The sequence below is a fragment of the Salmo salar genome, chromosome 14 (genome assembly GCF_965601325.2).
Source record: "Salmo salar chromosome 14, fSalSal1, whole genome shotgun sequence".
Lineage (NCBI taxonomy): Eukaryota > Metazoa > Chordata > Actinopteri > Salmoniformes > Salmonidae > Salmo > Salmo salar.
This window is the reverse complement of record NC_138304.1, coordinates 85,222,590-85,243,417: the sequence shown is the minus strand read 5'-3', so window position 1 is coordinate 85,243,417 and position 20,828 is coordinate 85,222,590. Positions and strand designations below refer to the sequence as shown.

Below are 20,828 nucleotides of genomic sequence, written 5' to 3'. Positions count from 1 at the left end.
GGAGGAGGTGAGGGCCCTCGGAGTGTGGTGTCAGGAAAATAACCTCACACTCAACGTCAACAAAACAAAGGAGATGATCGTGGACTTCAGGAAACAGCAGAGGGTGCACTCCCCTATCCACATCGACGGGACAATAGTGGAGAAGGTGGGAAGTTTTAAGTTCCTCGGCGTACACATCAAGGACAAACTGAAATGGTCCACCCACACAGACAGCGTGATGAAGAAGGCGCAACAGTGCCTCTTCAACCTCAGGAGGGTGAAGCAATTTGGCTTGTCACCGAAAACACTCACAAACTTTTACAGATGCACAATCGAGAGCATCCTGTCGGGCTGTATCACCGCCTGGTACGGCAACTGCTCCGACCATAACCGTAAGGATCTCCAGAGGGTAGTGAGGTCTGCACAACGCATCACCGGGGAAAAACTACCTGCCCTCCAGGACACCTACAGCAACCGATGTCACAGGAAGGCCAAAAAAATCATCAAGGACAACAACCACCCGAGCCACTACCTGTTCACCCCGCTATCATCCAGAAGGCGAGGTCAGTACAGGTGCATCAAAGCAGGGACCGAGAGACTGAAAAACAGCTTCTATCTCAAGGCCTTCAGACTGTTAAACAGCCATCACTAACATTGAGTGGCTCCTGCCAACATACTGACTCAATCTCAAGCCACTTTAATAATTCAAAATTGGATGTAATAAATGTATCACTAGTCACTTTAAACAATGCCACTTCATATAATGTTTACATACCCTACATTACTCATCTCATATGTATATACTGTACTCTATACCATCTACTGCATTTTGCCTATGCCGTTCGCCATCGCTGATCCATATATTTATATGTACATATTCTTATTATTTCCTTTACACTTGTGTGTGTATAAGGTAGTTGTTGTGAAATTGTAAGATTACTTGCTACAATCGCATTAACATCTGTTAACCATATGTATGTGACCAATAAAATTTGATTTGATTTAATTATATTTTTGTTCAGTGTAGTTAACCCCACCTGACCCCAGAAATGCAAATCAGTTGTCAAATCAGTTTAGAGAAATGATATAGTTATATGTGTGTCTAACAGATCCATAAGTGTTCTCCAAATGTCCCAGAAATATTAATATACAAATCATAACAAAAAATCTTAAATCAATAGTGACAGATACACCAGTGCAGCAAGTTAAAAGATTTGGCATTGACCCTCAGATCCTCAAAAAGTTCTACAGCTGCACCATTGAGAGCATCTTGACTGGCTGCATCACCGCTTGGTACGGCAATTGCTTGGCATCAGACCGCAGGGCACTACAGAGGGTAGTGCGTACAGCCAAGTACATCACTGGGGCCGAGAACCTGCCATCCAGGACATAGCTATGCATCTAATCAGGTTTCGGCATAAAAAATGACTGAAGTCCCAGATTCATGCAAAATACGGTCACGGATTGGGAGCCACTCCCTTGCAAAATGGGTGAGGTGTGTGTGTGTGCTTACCAGGTCGTTTGGGCCCTGGCGAGGTGTGTGAGCCCATACCATGATGCCCAGGCTGCAGAGTGGCAGAGGAGCCTGGCATGATGGAGTCATTACTACACACTGATAGAGTGTCTGGAGGGAGAGAGAGGGAAGAGGGGGTAGAGAAAGGGAGGAGGAGGGCGAGAGGGAGAGAGGGAGGAGGAGGGAGAGAGGGAGGAGAGAGAGGGAGGAGGAGGACGAGAAAGGGAGGAGCGGGAGAGAGAGGGAGGAGGGTGAGTGAGAAAGAGGTAATCAAAAACAGAAGAGGATTCTGAACACACATTTCTCCCCCTACCCATAATATACTGCTCAAAAAAATAAAGGGAACACTTAAACAACACAATGTAACTCCAAGTCAATCACACTTCTGTGAAATCAAACTGTCCACTTAGGAAGCAACACTGATTGACAATAAATTTCACATGCTGTTGTGCAAATGGAATAGACAACAGGTGGAAATTATAGGCAATTATCAAGACACCCCCAATAAAGGAGTGGTTCTGCACAGACCACTTCTCAGTTCCTATGCTTCCTGGCTGATGTTTTGGTCACTTTTGAATGCTGGCGGTACTTTCACTCTAGTGGTAGCATGAGACGGAGTCTACAACCCACACAAGTGGCTCAGGTAGTGCAGCTCATCCAGGATGGCACATCAATGCGAGCTGTGGCAAGAAGGTTTGCTGTGTCTGTTTGCGTAGTGTCCAGAGCATGGAGGCGCTACCAGGAGACAGGCCAGTACATCAGGAGACGTGGAGGAGGCCGTAGGAGGGCAACAACCCAGCAGCAGGACCGCTACCTCCGCATTTGTGCAAGGAGGAGCAGGAGGAGCACTGCCAGAGCCCTGCAAAATGACCTCCAGCAGGCCACAAATGTGCATGTGTCTGCTCAAACGGTCAGAAACAAACTCCATGAGGGTGGTATGAGGGCCCGACATCCACAGGTGGGGGTTGTGCTTACAGCCCAACACCGTGCAGGACGTTTGGCATTGCCAGAAAACACCAAGATTGGCAAATTCGCCACTGGCGCCCTGTGCTCTTCACAGATGAAAGCAGGTTCACACTGAGCACATGTGACAGACGTGACAGAGTCTGGAGACGCCGTGGAGAACGTTCTGCTGCCTGCAACATCCTCCAGCATGACCGGTTTGGCGGTGGGTCAGTCATGGTGTGGGGTGGCATTTCTTTGGGGAGCCGCACAGCCCTCCATGTGCTCGCCAGAGGTAGCCTGACTGCCATTAGGTACCGAGATGAGATCCTCAGACCCCTTGTGAGACCATATGCTGGTGCGGTTGGCCCTGGGTTCCTCCTAATGCAAGACAATGCTAGACCTCATGTGGCTGGAGTGTGTCAGCAGTTCCTGCAAGAGGAAGGCCTTGATGCTATGAACTGGCCCGCCCATTCCCCAGACCTGAATCCAATTGAGCACATCTGGGACATCATGTCTCACTCCATCCACCAATGCCACGTTGCACCACAGACTGTCCAGGAGTTGGAGGATGCTTTAGTCCAGGTCTGGGAGGAGATCCCTCAGGAGACCATCCGCCACCTCATCAGGAGCATGCCCAGGTGTTGTAGGAGGTCATACAGGCATGTGGAGGCCACACACACTACTGAGCCTCATTTTGACTTGTTTTAAGGACATTACATCAAAGTTGGATCAGCCTGTAGTGTGGTTTTCCACTTTAATTTTGAGTGTGACTCCAAATCCAGACCTCCATGGGTTGATAAATTGGATTTCCATTGATTATTTTTGTGTGATTTTGTTGTCAGCACATTCAACTATGTAAAGAAAAAAGTATTTAATAAGATTATTTCATTCATTCAGATCTAGGATGTGTTATTTTAGTGTTCCCTTTATTTTTTTGAGCAGTGTATATAGAATAATCCACAATATAGAGCTTTTCTAAAAGTCAATGACACTTCCTCTTACCAACACCTCCTCACCCACCTTTATGGTTGAATATCCCCTCCATCTCCATGGAGGAGCGTGAGTGGGCGATGCAGAGCATGGCGCAGGGTACCAGTCCCTCGTGGGCAGGGGAGCGGTCCGTGGTCCGCACCAGACACCAGTCAGGCTTGTCATGGCACCTCTCCAGAACCTCCACAGTCTGGCCCCTCCGGACGGTCAGCTCGTTGCCGTTACCAGCCATGAAGTCATGGATCACCACGGTCAGCTCACAGCCACCAGACAGCTGGAGGAGAGAGAGATGGTCAGGGGGAATGAAGAATCACAGGAGGAGGTGGATCATTATTACATCATTCCCCTGAGAGGCTAAAGCATCAAAGTCCTCAGGTCCTTTTCAACTGAAGCCTTCTCTTCATGATCACATTCAAGAAATACTGTGTGCTGTGCTCACCTGTCTGGGTTCTATGATATTGGTATGGCCAGAGAGATGACCAGTGTGTGTGTGCTCACCTTGTCGCTGTCCAGTGTGTTCTGTGAGGTGCGTGAAGCGATAGAGATGGTGTCTGGTTGGCTGCTGCCGTCACCCTGGCTGTCCAGGTCCTCTCCATCCCTGATAGAGACAAATACACAGGCAGAGGTGAGTGTGGAAGTGTGTGTTTGGGGAGGTGGTTATGTGTGTCTACATGCATGAGTGTACACAGAGGATAAAACATTAAGAACACCTTCCTAATATTGAGTTGCACCCCCCTCCTGCCCTCAGAACAGCCTCAATTCATAGGGGCATGGACTCTACAAGGCATGGACTCTACAAGGCATGGACTCTACAAGGCATGGACTCCACAAGGCATGGACTCCACAAGGCATGGACTCTACAAGGCATGGACTCCACAAGGCATGGACTCCACAAGGCATGGACTCTACAAGGCATGGACTCTACAAGGCATGGACTCTACAAGGTGTTGAAAGCGTTCCACAGGGATGCTGGGCCATGTTCACTCCAAAGCTTCCCCCAGTTATGTCAAGTTGGCCTGATGTCCTTTGGGTGGTTGACCATTCTTGATACACCCAGGATACTGTTGAACGTGAAAAACCCAGCAGCACTCAAATATTTTGTCTTGCTAATTCAGCCTCCATGTCTCAATTGTCTTAAGGGTTAAAAATCCTTCTTTAACATGTCTCCTCCCCTTCATCTACACTGATTGAAGTGGATTTAACAGGTGACATCGATAACGGATCATAGCTTTCACCTGGTAAGTCTATGTCATGGAAAGAGCAGGTGTTCATAATGTTTTGTACACTCAGTGTATGTGTATCTCTGTGTGTGTAGGTGTGTATAGTAGACTTATGCATTTGTGTACCTGTACCTGCGGTGTCCCTTGTGGTGCTTGGCGGTGGCAGACTTAGGGATGTGTATGGGTTCCTTCAGAGCTCCTCTCAGGTGGATGGTTCGCTCCTGGATCACCTCCCTGACGTGTTTGATCCAATCCTGCTTGTTCTCAATGCTCGACGCCTGCCATTGGCCCAGGGAAGGGGTCAAAGGTCGTAAATTAATTCACCCAATCACCTCGCTCTCAGAACTGATATTTTAGTCTAAACAGTTTCATAGACCCCCCCACTGGAGAAGAAACGGTTATATTCCAACACCCACACAACTTCATTCTTAGTAAGCTAGTGTGGACATTGAAACAGAGAATAAGGAGAGTAGGAGAGGAAAGGAAACAAAGAGAGGAGGCCACAGTAGAGTATTGAGATGCAGCCGAGGGCTATATTATGTGTTAGGCTAGTTAGTACAGTTTTACTCACCATCGAGCCATGTTTGCATCCCTGACTTGGCTTTGGTTCAAATATAGAACAGAGAATTTCACTGGTTTGTGTTTAGTTCATTTATATTACATTTTCAATGATGACAGAATGGCTCGAGATGACTGACAGACAACAGTTAGAGCATTTTGGTGGTGGCCAGTTAGTTATTTAGTTAGGTGGTTAACATTTATACTGATGGACAGAATAGGAACAGAGTCATTATATTACGTCAGAGACAACTGGTTAGGAGTAGGGCAACATGATTTTCCAACCACTGACACAAACAAGAAGCTTCAGTACTAAAACTAGCTTTGGAGGTGGGTATTAAAACATATAAGATGTTTAGTTTGGTAAGGAGAGAGAGCGAGAGGGCAGAGAGAGAGAGACAGAGAGAGAGACGGAGGGCAGAGAGAGACGGAGCCAGAGAGAGAGACAGAGAGAGACGGAGAGCAGAGGGAGAGACAGAGAGAGAGACAGAGAGAGACGAGGAGGCAGAGGAGAGACGAGAGGGCAGAAAGAGAGACAGAAAGAGAGACAGAGAGAGAGAGGAGGCAGAGAGAGAGAGAGGGCGAGAAGAGAGAGAGGCAGAGAGAGAGACAGAGAGAGACGAGGAGCAGAAAGAGAGACAGAAAGAGAGACAGAGAGAGACGGAGGGCAGAAAGAGAGACGAGGAGAGACGAGAGGAGACAGAGAGAGACGGAGGCAGAGAGAGAGACAGAGAGGACGAGAGGGCAGAGAGAGAGACAGAGAGAGAGACGAGAGAGAGAGGAGGAGCGAGAGAGAGAGAGGACAGAGAGAGAGACAGAGAGAGAGACAGAGAGAGACGAGAGGGCAGAAAGAGAGAGAGAGACAGAAAGGGAGACTCAGAGAGAGAGACAGAGAGACAGAAAGAGAGACAGAGAGAGAGACAGAGAGAGAGACAGAGAGAGAGACAGAAAGAGAGACAAAGAGAGACTCAGAGAGAGAGACAGAGAGAGAGAAAGAGAGACAGAACATGAGAGATAGAGGGTCAACACGTGAGGTGTCAAATCCTAAAACAAGAAGAGATCCATTTTTCTACAAGAGAAAACTGTGTATGCCTCTCATCCATACAGACGATGTAAAAAGTAGCTAGAGGGTGTGGGAGTTGGAGGAATTGTGGGAGTTTAGGGGTTAAAGTTAATGTCAGTGGTGTTGGCGTAAGCATGTTAGCCCACGGTTGGTTAGCAAACAAACGTTTAATATTCAGAGATACAAACATAAACAAAACAGCCCCAGATGTACTGTACTAGACTGTATGATAGAACAGTCATTAGAGACAAGACAGACAGACAGACAGACAGACAGACAGACAGACAGACAGACAGACAGACAGACAGACAGACAGACAGACAGACAGACAGACAGACAGACAGACAGACAGACAGACAGACAGACAGACAGACAGACAGACAGACAGACAGACAGACAGACAGACAGACAGACAGACAGACAGACAGACAGACAGACAGACAGACAGACAGACAGACAGACAGATAGATAGATAGATAGATAGATAGATAGATAGATAGATAGATAGATAGATAGATAGATAGATAGATAGATAGATAGATAGATAATGGGAGAGAGGAGAGATAAAGGAGAGGAGAGAGGGATAGATGAATGGGGAAAGGGATAATGGGAGAGAGGAGAGGAGAGATAAAGGAGAGGAGAGAGGGATGGGGAAAGGGATAATGGAGAGGAGAGATAAAGGAGAGGAGAGGGATAGATGGATGGGGAGAGAGGGATGTAAGGTATTCTCCTCTGTTTTTACCTTGAGTACAATCTTGTTGTCGGAGGTTGGGGTGCGTCCCACCCATAGAGCAAACTTACAGGGGTCTCCCTCAACATGCTCTGTTACCCCCAACTCTGACGTCTGGAGAGAGGGAGAGAAATCACTGACATTTTATTGGAATTCCTTTGGCAATATGTAATATGTATATGTGTATTTAACAATGACACACCATAAACACAGGGAAAGAAACAGACAAATAAAGATGGAGACAAAAAGAGAGACAGAGACGACTTAAACAGAAGAGAGAGAGAAACACAGAGACACAGAGAGACAGAGAGAGAGACACAGAGAGACAGAGACAGAGATACAGAGACAGTGAGACACAGAGAGACAGAGAGAGAGACAGAGAGACAGAGACAGAGATACAGAGACAGAGAGACAGAGAAACACAGAGAGAGACAGAGAGACACAGAGACACAGAGACACAGAGAGAGAGAGAGAGAGAGAGACAGAGAGACAGAGAGAGAGAGAGAGAGAGAGAGAGAGAGAGAGAGAGAGAGAGAGAGAGACAGAGAGACAGAGAGACACAGAGAGACAGAGAGAGAGAGAGAGAGAGAGTTTTACTCACGTAGAGTTTGCTCTTGTACATGTACTTGCTCCGTCCGTTGGAGTCCTTGACCTCCTTACTGAAGATGAGGGACATCTCGAAGAGGAAGAGGTGTCGCTCGCGACCCTTACGGATCAGAGTCTTAGGATCCCACACCTGGCATGACTCCTGGAGGATCAGCTCTCCCTGAGATTCAATGTTCTCATCGAAACCTACAGGGGAGGGAGCGAGAGAGATGGAGGAAGCTATAAAGGGTTACTACGCTGTACATATGTGCATGAGCATCGCTGGCTAGATGTGTGTGTGTGTCCTACCCTCCAGCATTGAGAGGTGCATGAGCATCACTGGCTAGATGTGTGTGTGTGTCCTACCCTCCAGCAATGAGAGGTGCATGAGCATCACTGGCTAGATGTGTGTGTGTTCTACCCTCCAGCATTGAGAGGTGCATGAGCATCACTGGCTAGATGTGTGTGTGTGTCCTACCCTCCAGCATTGAGAGGTGCATGAGCATCACTGGCTAGATGTGTGTGTGTGTCCTACCCTCCAGCATTGAGAGGTGCATGAGCATCGTTGGCTAGATGTGTGTGTGTCCTACCCTCCAGCATTGAGAGGTGCATGAGCATCGCTGGCTAGATGTGTGTGTTTGTCCTACCCTCCAGCATTGAGAGGTGCATGAGCATCACAGGCTAGATGTGTGTGTGTGTCCAACCCTCCAGCATTGAGAGGTGCATGAGCATCACAGGCTAGATGTGTGTGTGTCCTACCCTCGAGCATTGAGAGGTGCATGAGCATCACTGGCTAGATGTGTGTGTGTGTCCTACCCTCCAGCATTGAGAGGTGCATGAGCATCACTGGCTAGATGTGTGTTTGTCCTACCCTCCAGCATTGAGAGGTGCATGAGCATCACTGGCTAGATGTGTGTGTGTGTCCTACCCTCCAGCATTGAGAGGTGCATGAGCATCACTGGCTAGATGTGTGTGTGTCCTACCCTCCAGCATTGAGAGGTGCATGAGCATCACTGGCTAGATGTGTGTGTGTGTCCTACCCTCCAGCATTGAGAGGTGCATGAGCATCACTGGCTAGATGTGTGTGTGTTCCCTACCCTCCAGCATTGAGAGGTGCATGAGCATCACAGGCTAGATGTGTGTGTGTCCTACCCTCCAGCATTGAGAGGTGCATGAGCATCACAGGCTAGATGTGTGTGTGTCCTACCCTCCAGCATTGAGAGGTGCATGAGCATCACAGGCTATATGTGTGTGTCCTACCCTCCAGCATTGAGAGGTGCATGAGCATCACAGGCTAGAGGTGTGTGTCCCCTACCCTCCAGCATTGAGAGGTGCATGAGCATCACTGGCTAGATGCGTGTGTGTGTTCTACCCTCCAGCATTGAGAGGTGCATGAGCATCACAGGCTAGATGTGTGTGTGTGTCCTACCCTCCAGCATTGAGAGGTGCATGAGCATCACAGGCTAGATGTGTGTGTGTCCTACCCTCCAGCATTGAGAGGTGCATGAGCATCACAGGCTAGATGTGTGTGTGTCCTACCCTCCAGCATTGAGAGGTGCATGAGCATCACTGACTAGATGTGTGTGTGTGTGTGTGTGTCCTACACTCCAGCATTGAGAGGTGCATGAGCATCACAGGCTAGATGTGTGTGTATGTCCTACCCTCCAGCATTGAGAGGTGCATGAGCATCACAGGCTAGATGTGTGTGTGTCCTACTCTCCAGCATTGAGAGGTGCATGAGCATCACAGGCTAGATGTGTGTATGTCCTACCCTCCAGCATTGAGAGGTGCATGAGCATCACAGGCTAGATGTGTGTGTGTCCTACCCTCCAGCATTGAGAGGTGCATGAGCATCACAGGCTAGATGTGTGTGTGTCCTACCCTCCAGCATTGAGAGGTGCATGAGCATCACAGGCTAGATGTATGTGTGTCCTACCCTCCAGCATTGAGAGGTGCATGAGCATCACTGGCTAGATGCGTGTGTGTGTTCTACCCTCCAGCATTGAGAGGTGCATGAGCATCACTGGCTAGATGTGTGTGTGTCCTACCCTCCAGCATTGAGAGGTGCATGAGCATCACTGGTTAGAGGTGTGTGTGTCCTACCCTCCAGCATTGAGAGGTGCATGAGCATCACTGGCTAGATGTGTGTATGTCCTACCCTCCAGCATTGAGAGGTGCATGAGCATCACAGGCTAGATGTGTGTGTGTCCTACCCTCCAGCATTGAGAGGTGCATGAGCATCACAGGCTAGATGTGTGTATGTCCTACCCTCCAGCATTGAGGGGTGCATGAGCATCACAGGCTAGATGTGTGTTGTCCTACCCTCCAGCATTGAGAGGTGCATGAGCATCACAGGCTAGATGTGTGTGTGTCCTACCCTCCAGCATTGAGAGGTGCATGAGCATCACTGGCTAGATGCGTGTGTGTGTTCTACCCTCCAGCATTGAGAGGTGCATGAGCATCACTGGCTAGATGTGTGTGTGTCCTACCCTCCAGCATTGAGAGGTGCATGAGCATCACTGGTTAGAGGTGTGTGTCCCCTACCCTCCAGCATTGAGAGGTGCATGAGCATCACTGGCTAGATGTGTGTGTGTGTCCTACCCTCCAGCATTGAGAGGTGCATGAGCATCACTGGCTAGATGTGTGTGTGTGTCCTACCCTCCAGCATTGAGAGGTGCATGAGCATCACTGGCTAGATGTGTGTGTGTGTGTCCTACCCTCCAGCATTGAGAGGTGCATGAGCATTGTTGGCTAGATGTGTGTGTGTGTCCTACCCTCCAGCATTGAGAGGTGCATGAGCATCACTGGCTAGATGTGTGTGTGTGTCCTACCCTCCAGCATTGAGAGGTGCATGAGCATCACTGGCTAGATGTGTGTGTGTGTCCTACCCTCCAGCATTGAGAGGTGCATGAGCATTGTTGGCTAGATGTGTGTGTGTGTCCTACCCTCCAGCATTGAGAGGTGCATGAGCATCGTTGGCTAGATGTGTGTGTGTCTTACCCTCCAGCATTGAGATGTGCATCAGCATCACTGGCTAGATGTGTGTGTGTGTGTCCTACCCTCCAGCATTGAGAGGTGCATGAGCATCGTTGGCTAGATGTGTGTGTGTCCTACCCTCCAGCATTGAGAGGTGCATGAGCATCGTTGGCTAGATGTGTGTGTGTCCTACCCTCCAGCATTGAGAGGTGCATGAGCATCGTTGGCTAGATGTGTGTGTGTCCTACCCTCCAGCATTGAGAGGTGCATGGCGTCGTTGGCTCTCTTGGGGACACTGAGCATGACCTCCAGTCCATCCTTGATCTCTCCTTTCCCCTCCTCACAGCACGTCAGCAGCTCCTACACATCAGAGAGGTACCATCAACAAATACCCTTTGAAAGCAAATCTGCCATTTTATTGTGAATGACACTCAGCCAATTAGGGGGTGCCTCAATTACCCATAACCTGGGATGTAGAGGAGAAACCAAAAATATGGTCTGAACGCAGGACGAGATTATGGACATCAAGTAACATAATCGCTAATGATAACTAGTGTGATGGGTGCATAAAAGCTACTCACCAAATAAAAAGGTATGTCCCTACATTCTTGCTCATCACAATGTAAACATAAGGGTACAAACATTTGTTGTGGTTGTGTATGTGGTTTATAGCAGAGGGTTGCTATGGTTACCTTGAGCAGGAGCTGGTACTTGGTGATTCGCTGAACAGGCTTGATCAGGTAGGAGGAGATGGAGTTTGCTAATCGGTGCCGCTGCTGGATCTCCTGTGCACGCCCACACAGAGAAACACAGTGATGTGATTGGATGCAAAGAGCTGTCCATCACAGTGAGAGCCAATGGGAGAGCAGGGTACTCACGTCAAAGTAGGGTCCGGCGTGCTCTAGGATGAGCTGGGTGGAGTCTGGTTTGTTCTTACAGTAGTTCACATACATCTGGAACTTATCAGCCTGAACACACAGAAATACAACTAAGAGTTTAAACAAATATACTCCAAAGCCATACGTTTCCTTTTTGACCTATCACAATTTAGAAATAGAGATATTAAAGTATTTGAATTATTCTTTGGAGTGTATCCTCTCTCTATTTCATAAAAACCTACATTTGGCTATTTTAGGGACACACACACTCACCCAGGTGACGAAGCAGTGGCCCACATCCTCTGGTAGCTGTTCATACTTCTCCAGCTCTTTGAGGAAGATACTGATGATGGAGGAGAGGAGAGAAGGAAGAAGAGAGAGTGAGTGAGCAGACACCATAAAACTGTATAGTGTTTCTGCATTAGAAATGAACCACAAGTTTCAACTGTTTGACTACCAAAAGCAATGGTTTGGTGCCCGTCAGGACAGCTGCATTCATTTGCTGTCTGTCTGTATGTACGGATGTAAACGACATACTTGTGATGGAACTCATAGAGGTCCACCATGTTTCCAAAGATGATGTGTTCCTTGTTGACGATGCCAGGAGGGATCTCCTCTACCCCACTGGTCATCTCCCACAGGTACGTCTGGAGGGAGGAGGATGGAGAGAGGGGGTTAGATCACACACACGGAGGGGCCAGATATATTACATCAAATCATTCACAAAGTCACAGCCGCTGCATATAATGGAATTCAACACGGCAGCCTACATTTCAGAAGTTCATGTGTTGTGTTAAAAGTTAGCAAGGTGGCGCCAGACATTGGCAGTAGAATCCCACTATAAGTTAGGGAACACGTGTCAAACTCATTCCACGGCTGGCCGAGTGTCCGCGGGTTTTCGCTGCTCCCTTGTTCTTGACTGATGAATTAAGGTAACAAACTAATTTGTAAAAAAGTCCCCTCACCTGGTTGTCTAGGTCTTACTTGAAAGGAAAAACCAAAAACCCACAGACACTCGGCCCTCGGTGGGATGAGTCTGACTCCCCTGGGTTAGGGGGTAGAGAAAGAGAGGGTAGGTTAAACTTACGTCTGTACACTCCCTTAGGTCTCTGACATAGGTCTTCTCTGTCTGAATCAGTTCAGCCATGATGAACCTACTCACACAAACATGGTTAGCCTCTTCTGCTGATCTACAGCATTATCAACAGAACCCCTTTAGTCCCTCTGCCCTGTCCATTTGGACCTGTAGGAGTTCCTGTCTCATTAAAACATCATTATAACCTGGCCAGAACGCATTATGATGGGGATGCATTGTCGTGTCTGTGGTTGTTTAGAGCTGTGTGTGTGTGTGTGTGCGTATGTGTATGTGTGTGTGTGTGTGTGTGTGTGTGTGTGTGTGTGTGTGTGTGTGTGTGTGTGTGTGTGTGTGTGTGTGTGTGTTTTAGCTAGGAGATGTTGAGTTGGGACAAGAGGCCAAGGATTGCCTTTGGAACTGGTTCATTATGACTGTGACTGATCTTATGCGGTTTCAGGAAGTTAAGAGGAAGTGATGACGCACTCCTTCCTGCGAGCGGACTTGCGTTTCTCCTCGTTGAGTTCGTGAGCCGCGTCTCTCAGCTTGACCTCTGACCCTTGAGGTGTGGCCGGGATCATGTCCAACTGAAGGTCCTTACTCTGAGAGAGGGATGAAGGGGGAGAGATGAAGGGAGGGAGACATGATTTCCCCCAAAATACAGTAGGTCTGTACCAAAAAGTACTTTTAAAGAGTGTCACTTTTTTTATCTGCACAGGGCATAAATCATTATACACAAATGTACGTTAAAAGCCTTCTTCAGTGTGCAGAGGATTTTTCCATTAATATTTCCAGCAACCAATACATGGAAACCCACCATCACACCCCCCCACCCTGTCGACACCATCACCCCCCCACCCTGTCGACACCATCACCCCCCCACCCTGTCGACACCATCACCCCCCCACCCTGTCGACACCATCACCCCCCCACCCTGTCGACACCATCACTCCCCCACCCTGTCGACACCATCACCCCCCCACCCTGTCGACACCATCACCCCCCCACCCTGTCGACACCATCACCCCCCCACCCTGTCGACACCATCACCCCCCCACCCTGTCGACACCATCACCCCCCCACCCTGTCGACACCATCACTCCCCCTCACCCTGTCGACACCATCACCCCCCCTCACCCTGTCGACACCATCACCCCCCCACCATCACCCCCCCACCATCACCCCCCCTCACCCTGTCGACACCATCACCCCCCCACCATCATCCCCCCTCACCCTGTCGACACCATCACACCCCCCCACCCTGTCGACACCATCACCCCCCCACCCTGTCGACACCATCATCCACCCTCACCCTGTCGACACATCACCCCCCCTCACCCTGTCGACACCATCACCCCCCCACCCTGTCGACACCATCAACCCCCCCAACCTGTCGACACCATCACCCCCCCACCCTGTCGACACCATCACCCCCCCACCCTGTCGACACCATCACCCCCCCACCCTGTCGACACCATCACCCCCCCACCCTGTCGACACCATCACACCCCCACCATCACCCCCCCACCCTGTCGACACCATCACCCCCCCACCCTGTCGACACCATCACCCCGTCCACCCTGTTGACACCATCACCCCCCCACCCTGTTGACACCATCACACCCCCCACCCTGTCGACACCATCACACCCCCACCATCACCCCCCCACCCTGTCGACACCATCACACCCCCACCATCACCCCCCCACCCTGTCGACACTATCACACCCCCCCACCCTGTCGACACCATCACCCCCCCACCCTGTCGACACCATCACCCCCCCACCCTGTCGACACCATCACCCCCCCACCCTGTCGACACCATCACCCCCCCACCCTGTCGACACCATCACCCCCCCACCCTGTCGACACCATCACACACCCTCCAGACTTACAGCCTTGGAGTTAGTGTCAGATGAGATGCCCAGTGCCTTCTCCAGACTGGTCCGGTACTTGTCCATACGCAGGGAGAAGTCTCTGTAGTGTTTGTCCACCACCGTCACCCACTTCTTTATCTCCACAGCGTGACTATGGCCCTTATCACAGAAACCATCTGCTAGCTGGATCAGCAGCTTCACACGCTCTTTGGTTTGCTGGGGGAGGGGTGAACGTGAGAGAGAGGAGGGAAGGAGAGGGTTACATTTTAAATGTAATGCTAGGTTTCTAAAACATTATGAAGTATGCAGGTGCTTCTACACCTGCATTGCTTGCTGTTTGGGGTTTTAGGCTGGGTTTCTGTACAGCACTTTGAGGTATAAATAAATTTGATTTGATTTAAAGATCTGTGTCTACATAGTTCTGTGTGTGTGTGTGTGTGTGTGTGTGTGTGTGTGTGTGTGTGTGTGTGTGTGTGTGTGTGTGTGTGTGTGTGTTCCTTCCTACCCTGGCTGTGATGTGGAAGTCTTCGTGCTCCTTCAGCAGCTCCTGTGTGTGGTGGATACTGGAGCCAGTGGAGGTGTGTGTTGACAGGTAGAACTCTCCCGTGTCGTGGATCCACTCCAGAGCCTGAGGATTACACACAGAGATCGTTGAGGTGGACATTGGAGTAGAGAGATAGACAGAGGTTACAGATGAGCTGACAGAAACAGAGAATGAAGGGACAGAGAGAACAGCCATTTTGACTAGGAAAGAAAACAAAAGACAAAAAGAGAGGTGGAGAGAGAGAGTGAGAGAGAGGTAGAGAGAGAGTGAGATAGAGAGGTAGAGAGAGAGAGTGAGATGTAGAGAGAGGTAGAGAGGTAGAGAGAGAGTGTGAGAGAGGGTGTGATAGAGAGGTAGAGAGAGAGAGTGAGATAGAGAGAGAGGTGTAGAGAGGTAGAGAGAGAGAGTGAGATAGAGAGAGGCGTAGAGAGAGGTAGAGAGGTAGAGAGAGAGAGAGAGTGTGAGAGAGTGTGTGATAGAGAGGTAGAGAGAGTGAGACAGAGGTAGAGAGAGAGTGAGATAGAGAGAGAGGTGTAGAGAGAGGTAGAGAGGTAGAGAGAGAGAGAGAGTGTGAGAGAGGGTGTGATAGAGAGGTAGAGAGAGTGAGACAGAGAGGTAGAGAGAGAGAGTGAGATAGAGAGAGAGAGGTGTAGAGAGAGGTAGAGAGGTAGAGAGAGAGAGAGAGAGAGAGGGAGTGAGAGAGAGAGAGGTAGAGAGGTAGAGAGAGAGAGAGTGAGAGAGAGGGTGTGATAGAGAGGTAGAGAGAGTGAGACAGAGGAGTAGAGAAAGAGAGTGAGATAGAGACAGAGACAGAGACAGAGTGATTGAGAGTGTGTGTAAATTGTGTGTGTACCTGTTTGGCACTGCGTTCAAACACCACGTATTGCTGACACTGGTCCAACCGTCGTCTCCTCATGGTCCAGAAGTGGAGAACACGGTTCTCTCTCTGTAACAACTCATTCAGGATGTCTGACCACAACACAGATATTACATTCGATTATACTGTCTTTGATAAAGCATTCTTCTGGAATAATATGAATGTGTGTGATACTCACTCTTGACCTGTTGTTCCGGTGCTTTGACATGGCTGAGCATCCCAGGCATGTTAACACTGTTCCTGTGCATGTACTTCAGGAAGACATCCGCATTACGTCTGGCCAGGGTACATGCCTAGAGAAACACACACACAGTTAGGGACATGGCTAACAGCTGTGAGTATGTTCGTCTGTGTGTGTGTGATGGCATTTTTTTTAAATGTGTGTGTGTGTGTGTGTGTGTTCCTACCTTGAGGAAGGCCTCTTTCTGTTCCAGGTGTTTGCTGATCATGGGGGTGACGTGGTCTGACTCACAGTTAGGACCCAGTTTATCAGCCCCCCCACACCAGTCCTCTTCCCTCTTATACTCCTGCTCCAGGCTCTCCAACACACTGCACACCTGTTTCAGTCAGATATATACAGTACATAAACTACAGCTCCCATAATGCCACACCAGTCCTCTTCCTTCTTATGCTCCAGGTTCACCAACACACTACGCACCTGTTAGGATCAGCAATGGGTTTAAAACTTCAGTTCCCATAATGCACATTTCCAAACACCTACATACTTGTTGATCATGTAACAATATTGGTACTTTCTAGCATGTCCATCTGGTAACTGCCTACCCCTTTAGTCCAGACTCAAAACGTTCCCCTGCCCCCTACCTGTTCAGAGGTCTTATAGAAGGCTACAGAGGCATTGACCAGTTTCAGCCTGTCCTCCATCTTCAACATGAGCTGCTGCCAGTGGGACGCTACACTCTCAGCACAGTCTCTGATCAGGTCCATGTCATAGTGGTTGGCCTGCAGTAACACCTCAGCCTTCTGCTGCACCTGCAGAGCACTCTGGTGGGTCTTCTACGAGGAGGAGAGGAGAGAGGGATGAGGAGAGAGAAAGGGTTTATATTATACAATATCAAAATGGGAGAAAGAGAAAATAATGGGGAATAAAGATGGAAAGAGAGAGAGAGAGAGAGAGAGAGAGAGAGAGAGAGAGAGAGAGAGAAGCAGAATGATACATTTGTTAATCAATGTATAAGAATGAAAGTGTGTTATGTTGCGTTGCGAACGGCTGTGCTCACCTCAATGGCATGCTGGAACTGTTCGTGTTCTCTCTGTAGCTGTTCTGCTTCCTGTAGAGAACTAGCTGTGATCAGACCAGCATTCAACATAGACTCCCCATTACGGATCCATCCTAGGACCTGCACAGACCAGGAACAAGGATATAAGTTATCAGGATAGCATTTTAGTACTGTTCCCACTGGTACTTACCTGGTCTTTACTGTAGTGGTGTTTCTACTGGTATATAATGGGAAATAATGTGGTATCAATTGATGGTTCTGGTGTTGTAGCTGTAGACACTGCTCCAGGTGTGTGTGTGCGCATGCGTACCTGTTTGACTTCGGCCTGTAGGTGTCGCAGCTGTACACACTGCTCCAGGTGTCTCCTGTGTTGTTCGCCTGCTACGTCCAACTCCTGCTGCTTCTCATGGAGGAACTCCAGCAGGTCCTGAACACGAGTAGCCATGTCCACATCTCTGTCACACAGCAACTCTACACCTGGAGGGAAAGGACAGGGAGAGACAGAAAGAGAAGGGGGATGGAGAGAGAGAAAGAGAGAAAGAATGTCATTCAATGTAAGCTCCGTCGGGCACTTGTGTGTTGCTGCTACTCACCAGAGGCCTGTACTTCGTTGACGTACTGCAGCAGTTCCTGTCCCTGGTGGATGACGTCAAAGGTCAGGTTGTTCATGGTCAGGGCCTTGTCAGCGTGGTGCTGGAGTCTCTGTTCTGCCAGGGTCAGGTCCTCTGTATCAAACTCACTCATCTGAACAGTCAACTCCTCGTTCCACGACTCCAGGTCTGAGATGATCTGGGGGGGGGGGGGGGGGAAAGAAAAGTGGTGAGATATATACAGTTCCTTCAGAAAGTATTTATACCCCTTGACTTATTGCACATTTTGTTGTGTTACAGCCTGAATTCAAAATAATGACAAAGTGAAAAGATGTTTTTAGAAATCCCTGAGTGGTTTCCTTCCTCTCTGGCAACTGAGTTAGGAAAGACACCTGTATCTTTGTAGTGACTGGGTGTATTGATACACCATCCAAAGTGTAATTAATAACTACACCATGCTCAAATGGATATTCAATGTCTGCCCCCCCCCCCCCCCCCCCCATCTTCCAATAGGTGTCCTTCTTTGTGAGGCTTTGGAAAACCTCCCTGGTCTTTGTGGTTGAATCTGTGCTTGAAATTCACTAATCGACTAAGGGACCATACAGATCATTTTATGTGTGGGGTACAGAGATGAGGTAGTCATTCAAAAAGCATGTTAAACCCTATTATTGCACACAGTCCATGCAACTTATTATGTGACTTGTTTAGTAAATGTTTACTCCTGAACTCATTTAGGTTTGCCATAACAAAAGGGTTGAATACTTAATGACGCAAGACCTTTCAGCTTTTACATTTGTAATAATTTCTAAATATTTCTGAAAACACAATTCCATTTTGACATTGGGGTATTTTAAATTCAGACTGTAACAACAAAATGTGGAATAAGTCAAGGGGTGTCAATACTTTCTGAAGGCTCTGTAGATGCAGACATGTGTGGACACACAAGGTGAGGATTCACACACACGTGTGTCATTGAGTCGGGTAATCTAAAAACAGAAGACTAGGTTATGTCACTGAGCTAAAGTCTAGACAAGTTCACCGGATCTCCTCTGCCACACACACACACACCCTTTCCACCCCCACCATACACTCACATCGATGGCGTCCCTTTCAAAGATGCGTAGCTGCAGGAAGAGTTCTAGTTTGATCTTCCTCTCCTGAAACAGCTCCTCCATCTGAGCCTGGGCCTCGTCCAGCTGCAGTAACACACTCTCTATGTGGTTGATGGAGCTGTTGTGGGGAGTCTTGTTACTGGAGATAGCAGAGTCCCTACCATAGGAGAGAACACACACACACACACACACACACACACACACACACACACACACACACACACACACACATTGAAGAAAACGTACACACACAAACAATTGGACATGGTATTTACCAGGGGTTGGAATCGGTTCAGGAAAGAGAACAGAAAAACGAGAACATAAGTGATCTATACTGTTCCGGAACAGAACCATAATTTCAAAAGCTTGGGAACCGGTTAATAACGTTATTTTACATTCTAGGATTTTTTTTCACAGTCCCACAAAAAACACAAAGCGCCTATGCAAATCCCTCACTGTCACTTAGAAACATATTCCAGTGTCTGCCTGCCTGCCAGCTGAAAATCTTTGCCAGTTTGTGTGTGTAGCCCCTCCGCCTCCGTCTAAAGCATGCATATTCTACTGTAGCCCCTCCCTCCAAAGCATGCATATTCTACTGTAGCCCCTCCCCCCCCTCCGATGCATGCATATTCTACAGTAGCCCCTTCCTTTCACTCCAAAGCGTGCATATTCTACTGTAGCCCCTCCCCCTTCCTCCAAAGCGTGCATATTCTACTGTAGCCCCTCCCCCTTCCTCCAAAGCATGCATATTCTACTGTAGCTACTGACATAAGGGAGAGAGATTTTTAATTAGAGAACAATTGATACACTTTCCATGCTAGTTAAGGATACTATAGTTATCACGTTTCACATTGAATTTATTAACTACAAAAAGGTAAGACCAACTCAGCAAAAAAAGAAACGTCCCTTTTTCAGGATCCTGTTTTTCAAAGATAATTCGTAGAAATCCAAATAACTTCACAGATCTTCATTCTAAAGGGTTTAAACACTGTTTCCCATGCTTGTTCAATGAACCATAAACAATTAATGAACATGCACCTGTGGAACGGTCGTTAAGACACTAACAGCTTAAAGATGATAGGCAATTAAGGTCACAGTTATGAAAACGTAGGACACTAAAGAGGCCTTTCTACTGACTCTGAAAAACACCAAAAGAATGATGCCCAGGGTCTCTGCTCCTCTGCGTGAACGTGCCTTAGGCATGCTGCAAGGAGGCATGAGGACTGCAGATGTGGCCAGGGCAATAAATTGCAATGTCCATACCATGAGACGCCTAAGACAGCGCTACAGGGAGACAGGACGGACAGCTGATCGTCCTCGCAGTGGCAGACCACGTGTAACAACATCTGCACAGGATCGGTACATCCGAACATCACACCTGCAGGACAGGTACAGGATGGCAACAACAACTGCCCGAGTTACACCAGGAATGCACAATCCCTCCATCAGTGCTCAGACTGTCCGCAATAGGCTGAGAGAGGCTGGACTGAGGGCTTGTAGGCCTGTTGTAAGGCAGGTCCTCACCAGACATCACAGGCAATAACGTCGCCTATGGCCACAAACCCACCGTCGCTGGACCAGACAGGACTGGCAAAAAGTGCTCTTCACTGACGAGTCGCGGTTTTGTCTCACCAGGGGTGATGGTTGGATTAGCATTTATCGCCGAAGGAATGAGCGTTACACCGAGGCCTGTACTCTGGAGCGGGATCAATTTGGAGGTGGAGGGTCCGTCATGGTCTGGGGCGGTGTGTCACAGCATCATCGGACTGAGCTAGTTGTCTTTGCAGACAATCTCAACGCTGTGCGTTACAGGGAAGACATCCTCCTCCCTCATGTGGTACCCTTCCTACAGGCTCATCCTGACATGACCCTCCAGCATGACAATGCCACCAGCAATACTGCTCGTTCTGTGCGTGATTGATTTCCTGCAAGACAGGAATGTCAGTGTTCTGCTATGGCAAGCGAAGAGCCTGGATCTCAATCCTATTGAGCACGTCTGGGACCTGTTGGATCGGAGGGTGCAGTCCATGAGGAGGAGATGCACTGCAGTACTTAATGCAGCTGGTGGCCACACCAGATACT

General features: G+C 48.7%; 1 protein-coding gene across 9 annotated transcripts in view; it reads right to left on the bottom strand.

The window, feature by feature from the left end:
- LOC106570344 (triple functional domain protein) overlaps nt 1-20,828 on the bottom strand; it is a 158,419-nt gene that overhangs the window by 34,010 nt on the left and 103,581 nt on the right. For 4 of the 9 annotated variants that reach the window (XM_045694817.2, XM_045694822.2, XM_045694819.2 and 1 more), the window contains 24 exons: nt 18,729-18,903; nt 17,638-17,833; nt 17,355-17,521; nt 17,045-17,164; nt 16,629-16,820; nt 16,214-16,363; nt 15,985-16,099; nt 15,783-15,898; nt 14,891-15,013; nt 14,404-14,601; nt 12,996-13,111; nt 12,525-12,591; nt 11,975-12,084; nt 11,711-11,780; nt 11,438-11,527; nt 11,252-11,344; nt 10,808-10,919; nt 7,600-7,790; nt 7,011-7,112; nt 5,219-5,248; nt 4,774-4,925; nt 3,926-4,025; nt 3,458-3,701; nt 1,493-1,603 (listed from right to left, as the gene is read on the bottom strand). In XM_045694817.2, coding sequence (XP_045550773.1) covers nt 1,493-1,603; nt 3,458-3,701; nt 3,926-4,025; nt 4,774-4,925; nt 5,219-5,248; nt 7,011-7,112; nt 7,600-7,790; nt 10,808-10,919; nt 11,252-11,344; nt 11,438-11,527; nt 11,711-11,780; nt 11,975-12,084; nt 12,525-12,591; nt 12,996-13,111; nt 14,404-14,601; nt 14,891-15,013; nt 15,783-15,898; nt 15,985-16,099; nt 16,214-16,363; nt 16,629-16,820; nt 17,045-17,164; nt 17,355-17,521; nt 17,638-17,833; nt 18,729-18,903 — 3,140 coding nt within the window. The remainder of the gene's footprint in view (nt 1-1,492; nt 1,604-3,457; nt 3,702-3,925; nt 4,026-4,773; nt 4,926-5,218; nt 5,249-7,010; nt 7,113-7,599; nt 7,791-10,807; nt 10,920-11,251; nt 11,345-11,437; nt 11,528-11,710; nt 11,781-11,974; nt 12,085-12,524; nt 12,592-12,995; nt 13,112-14,403; nt 14,602-14,890; nt 15,014-15,782; nt 15,899-15,984; nt 16,100-16,213; nt 16,364-16,628; nt 16,821-17,044; nt 17,165-17,354; nt 17,522-17,637; nt 17,834-18,728; nt 18,904-20,828) is intronic. The other 5 variants (XM_045694820.2, XM_082961231.1, XM_045694821.2 and 2 more) reach the window with 3 other exon arrangements.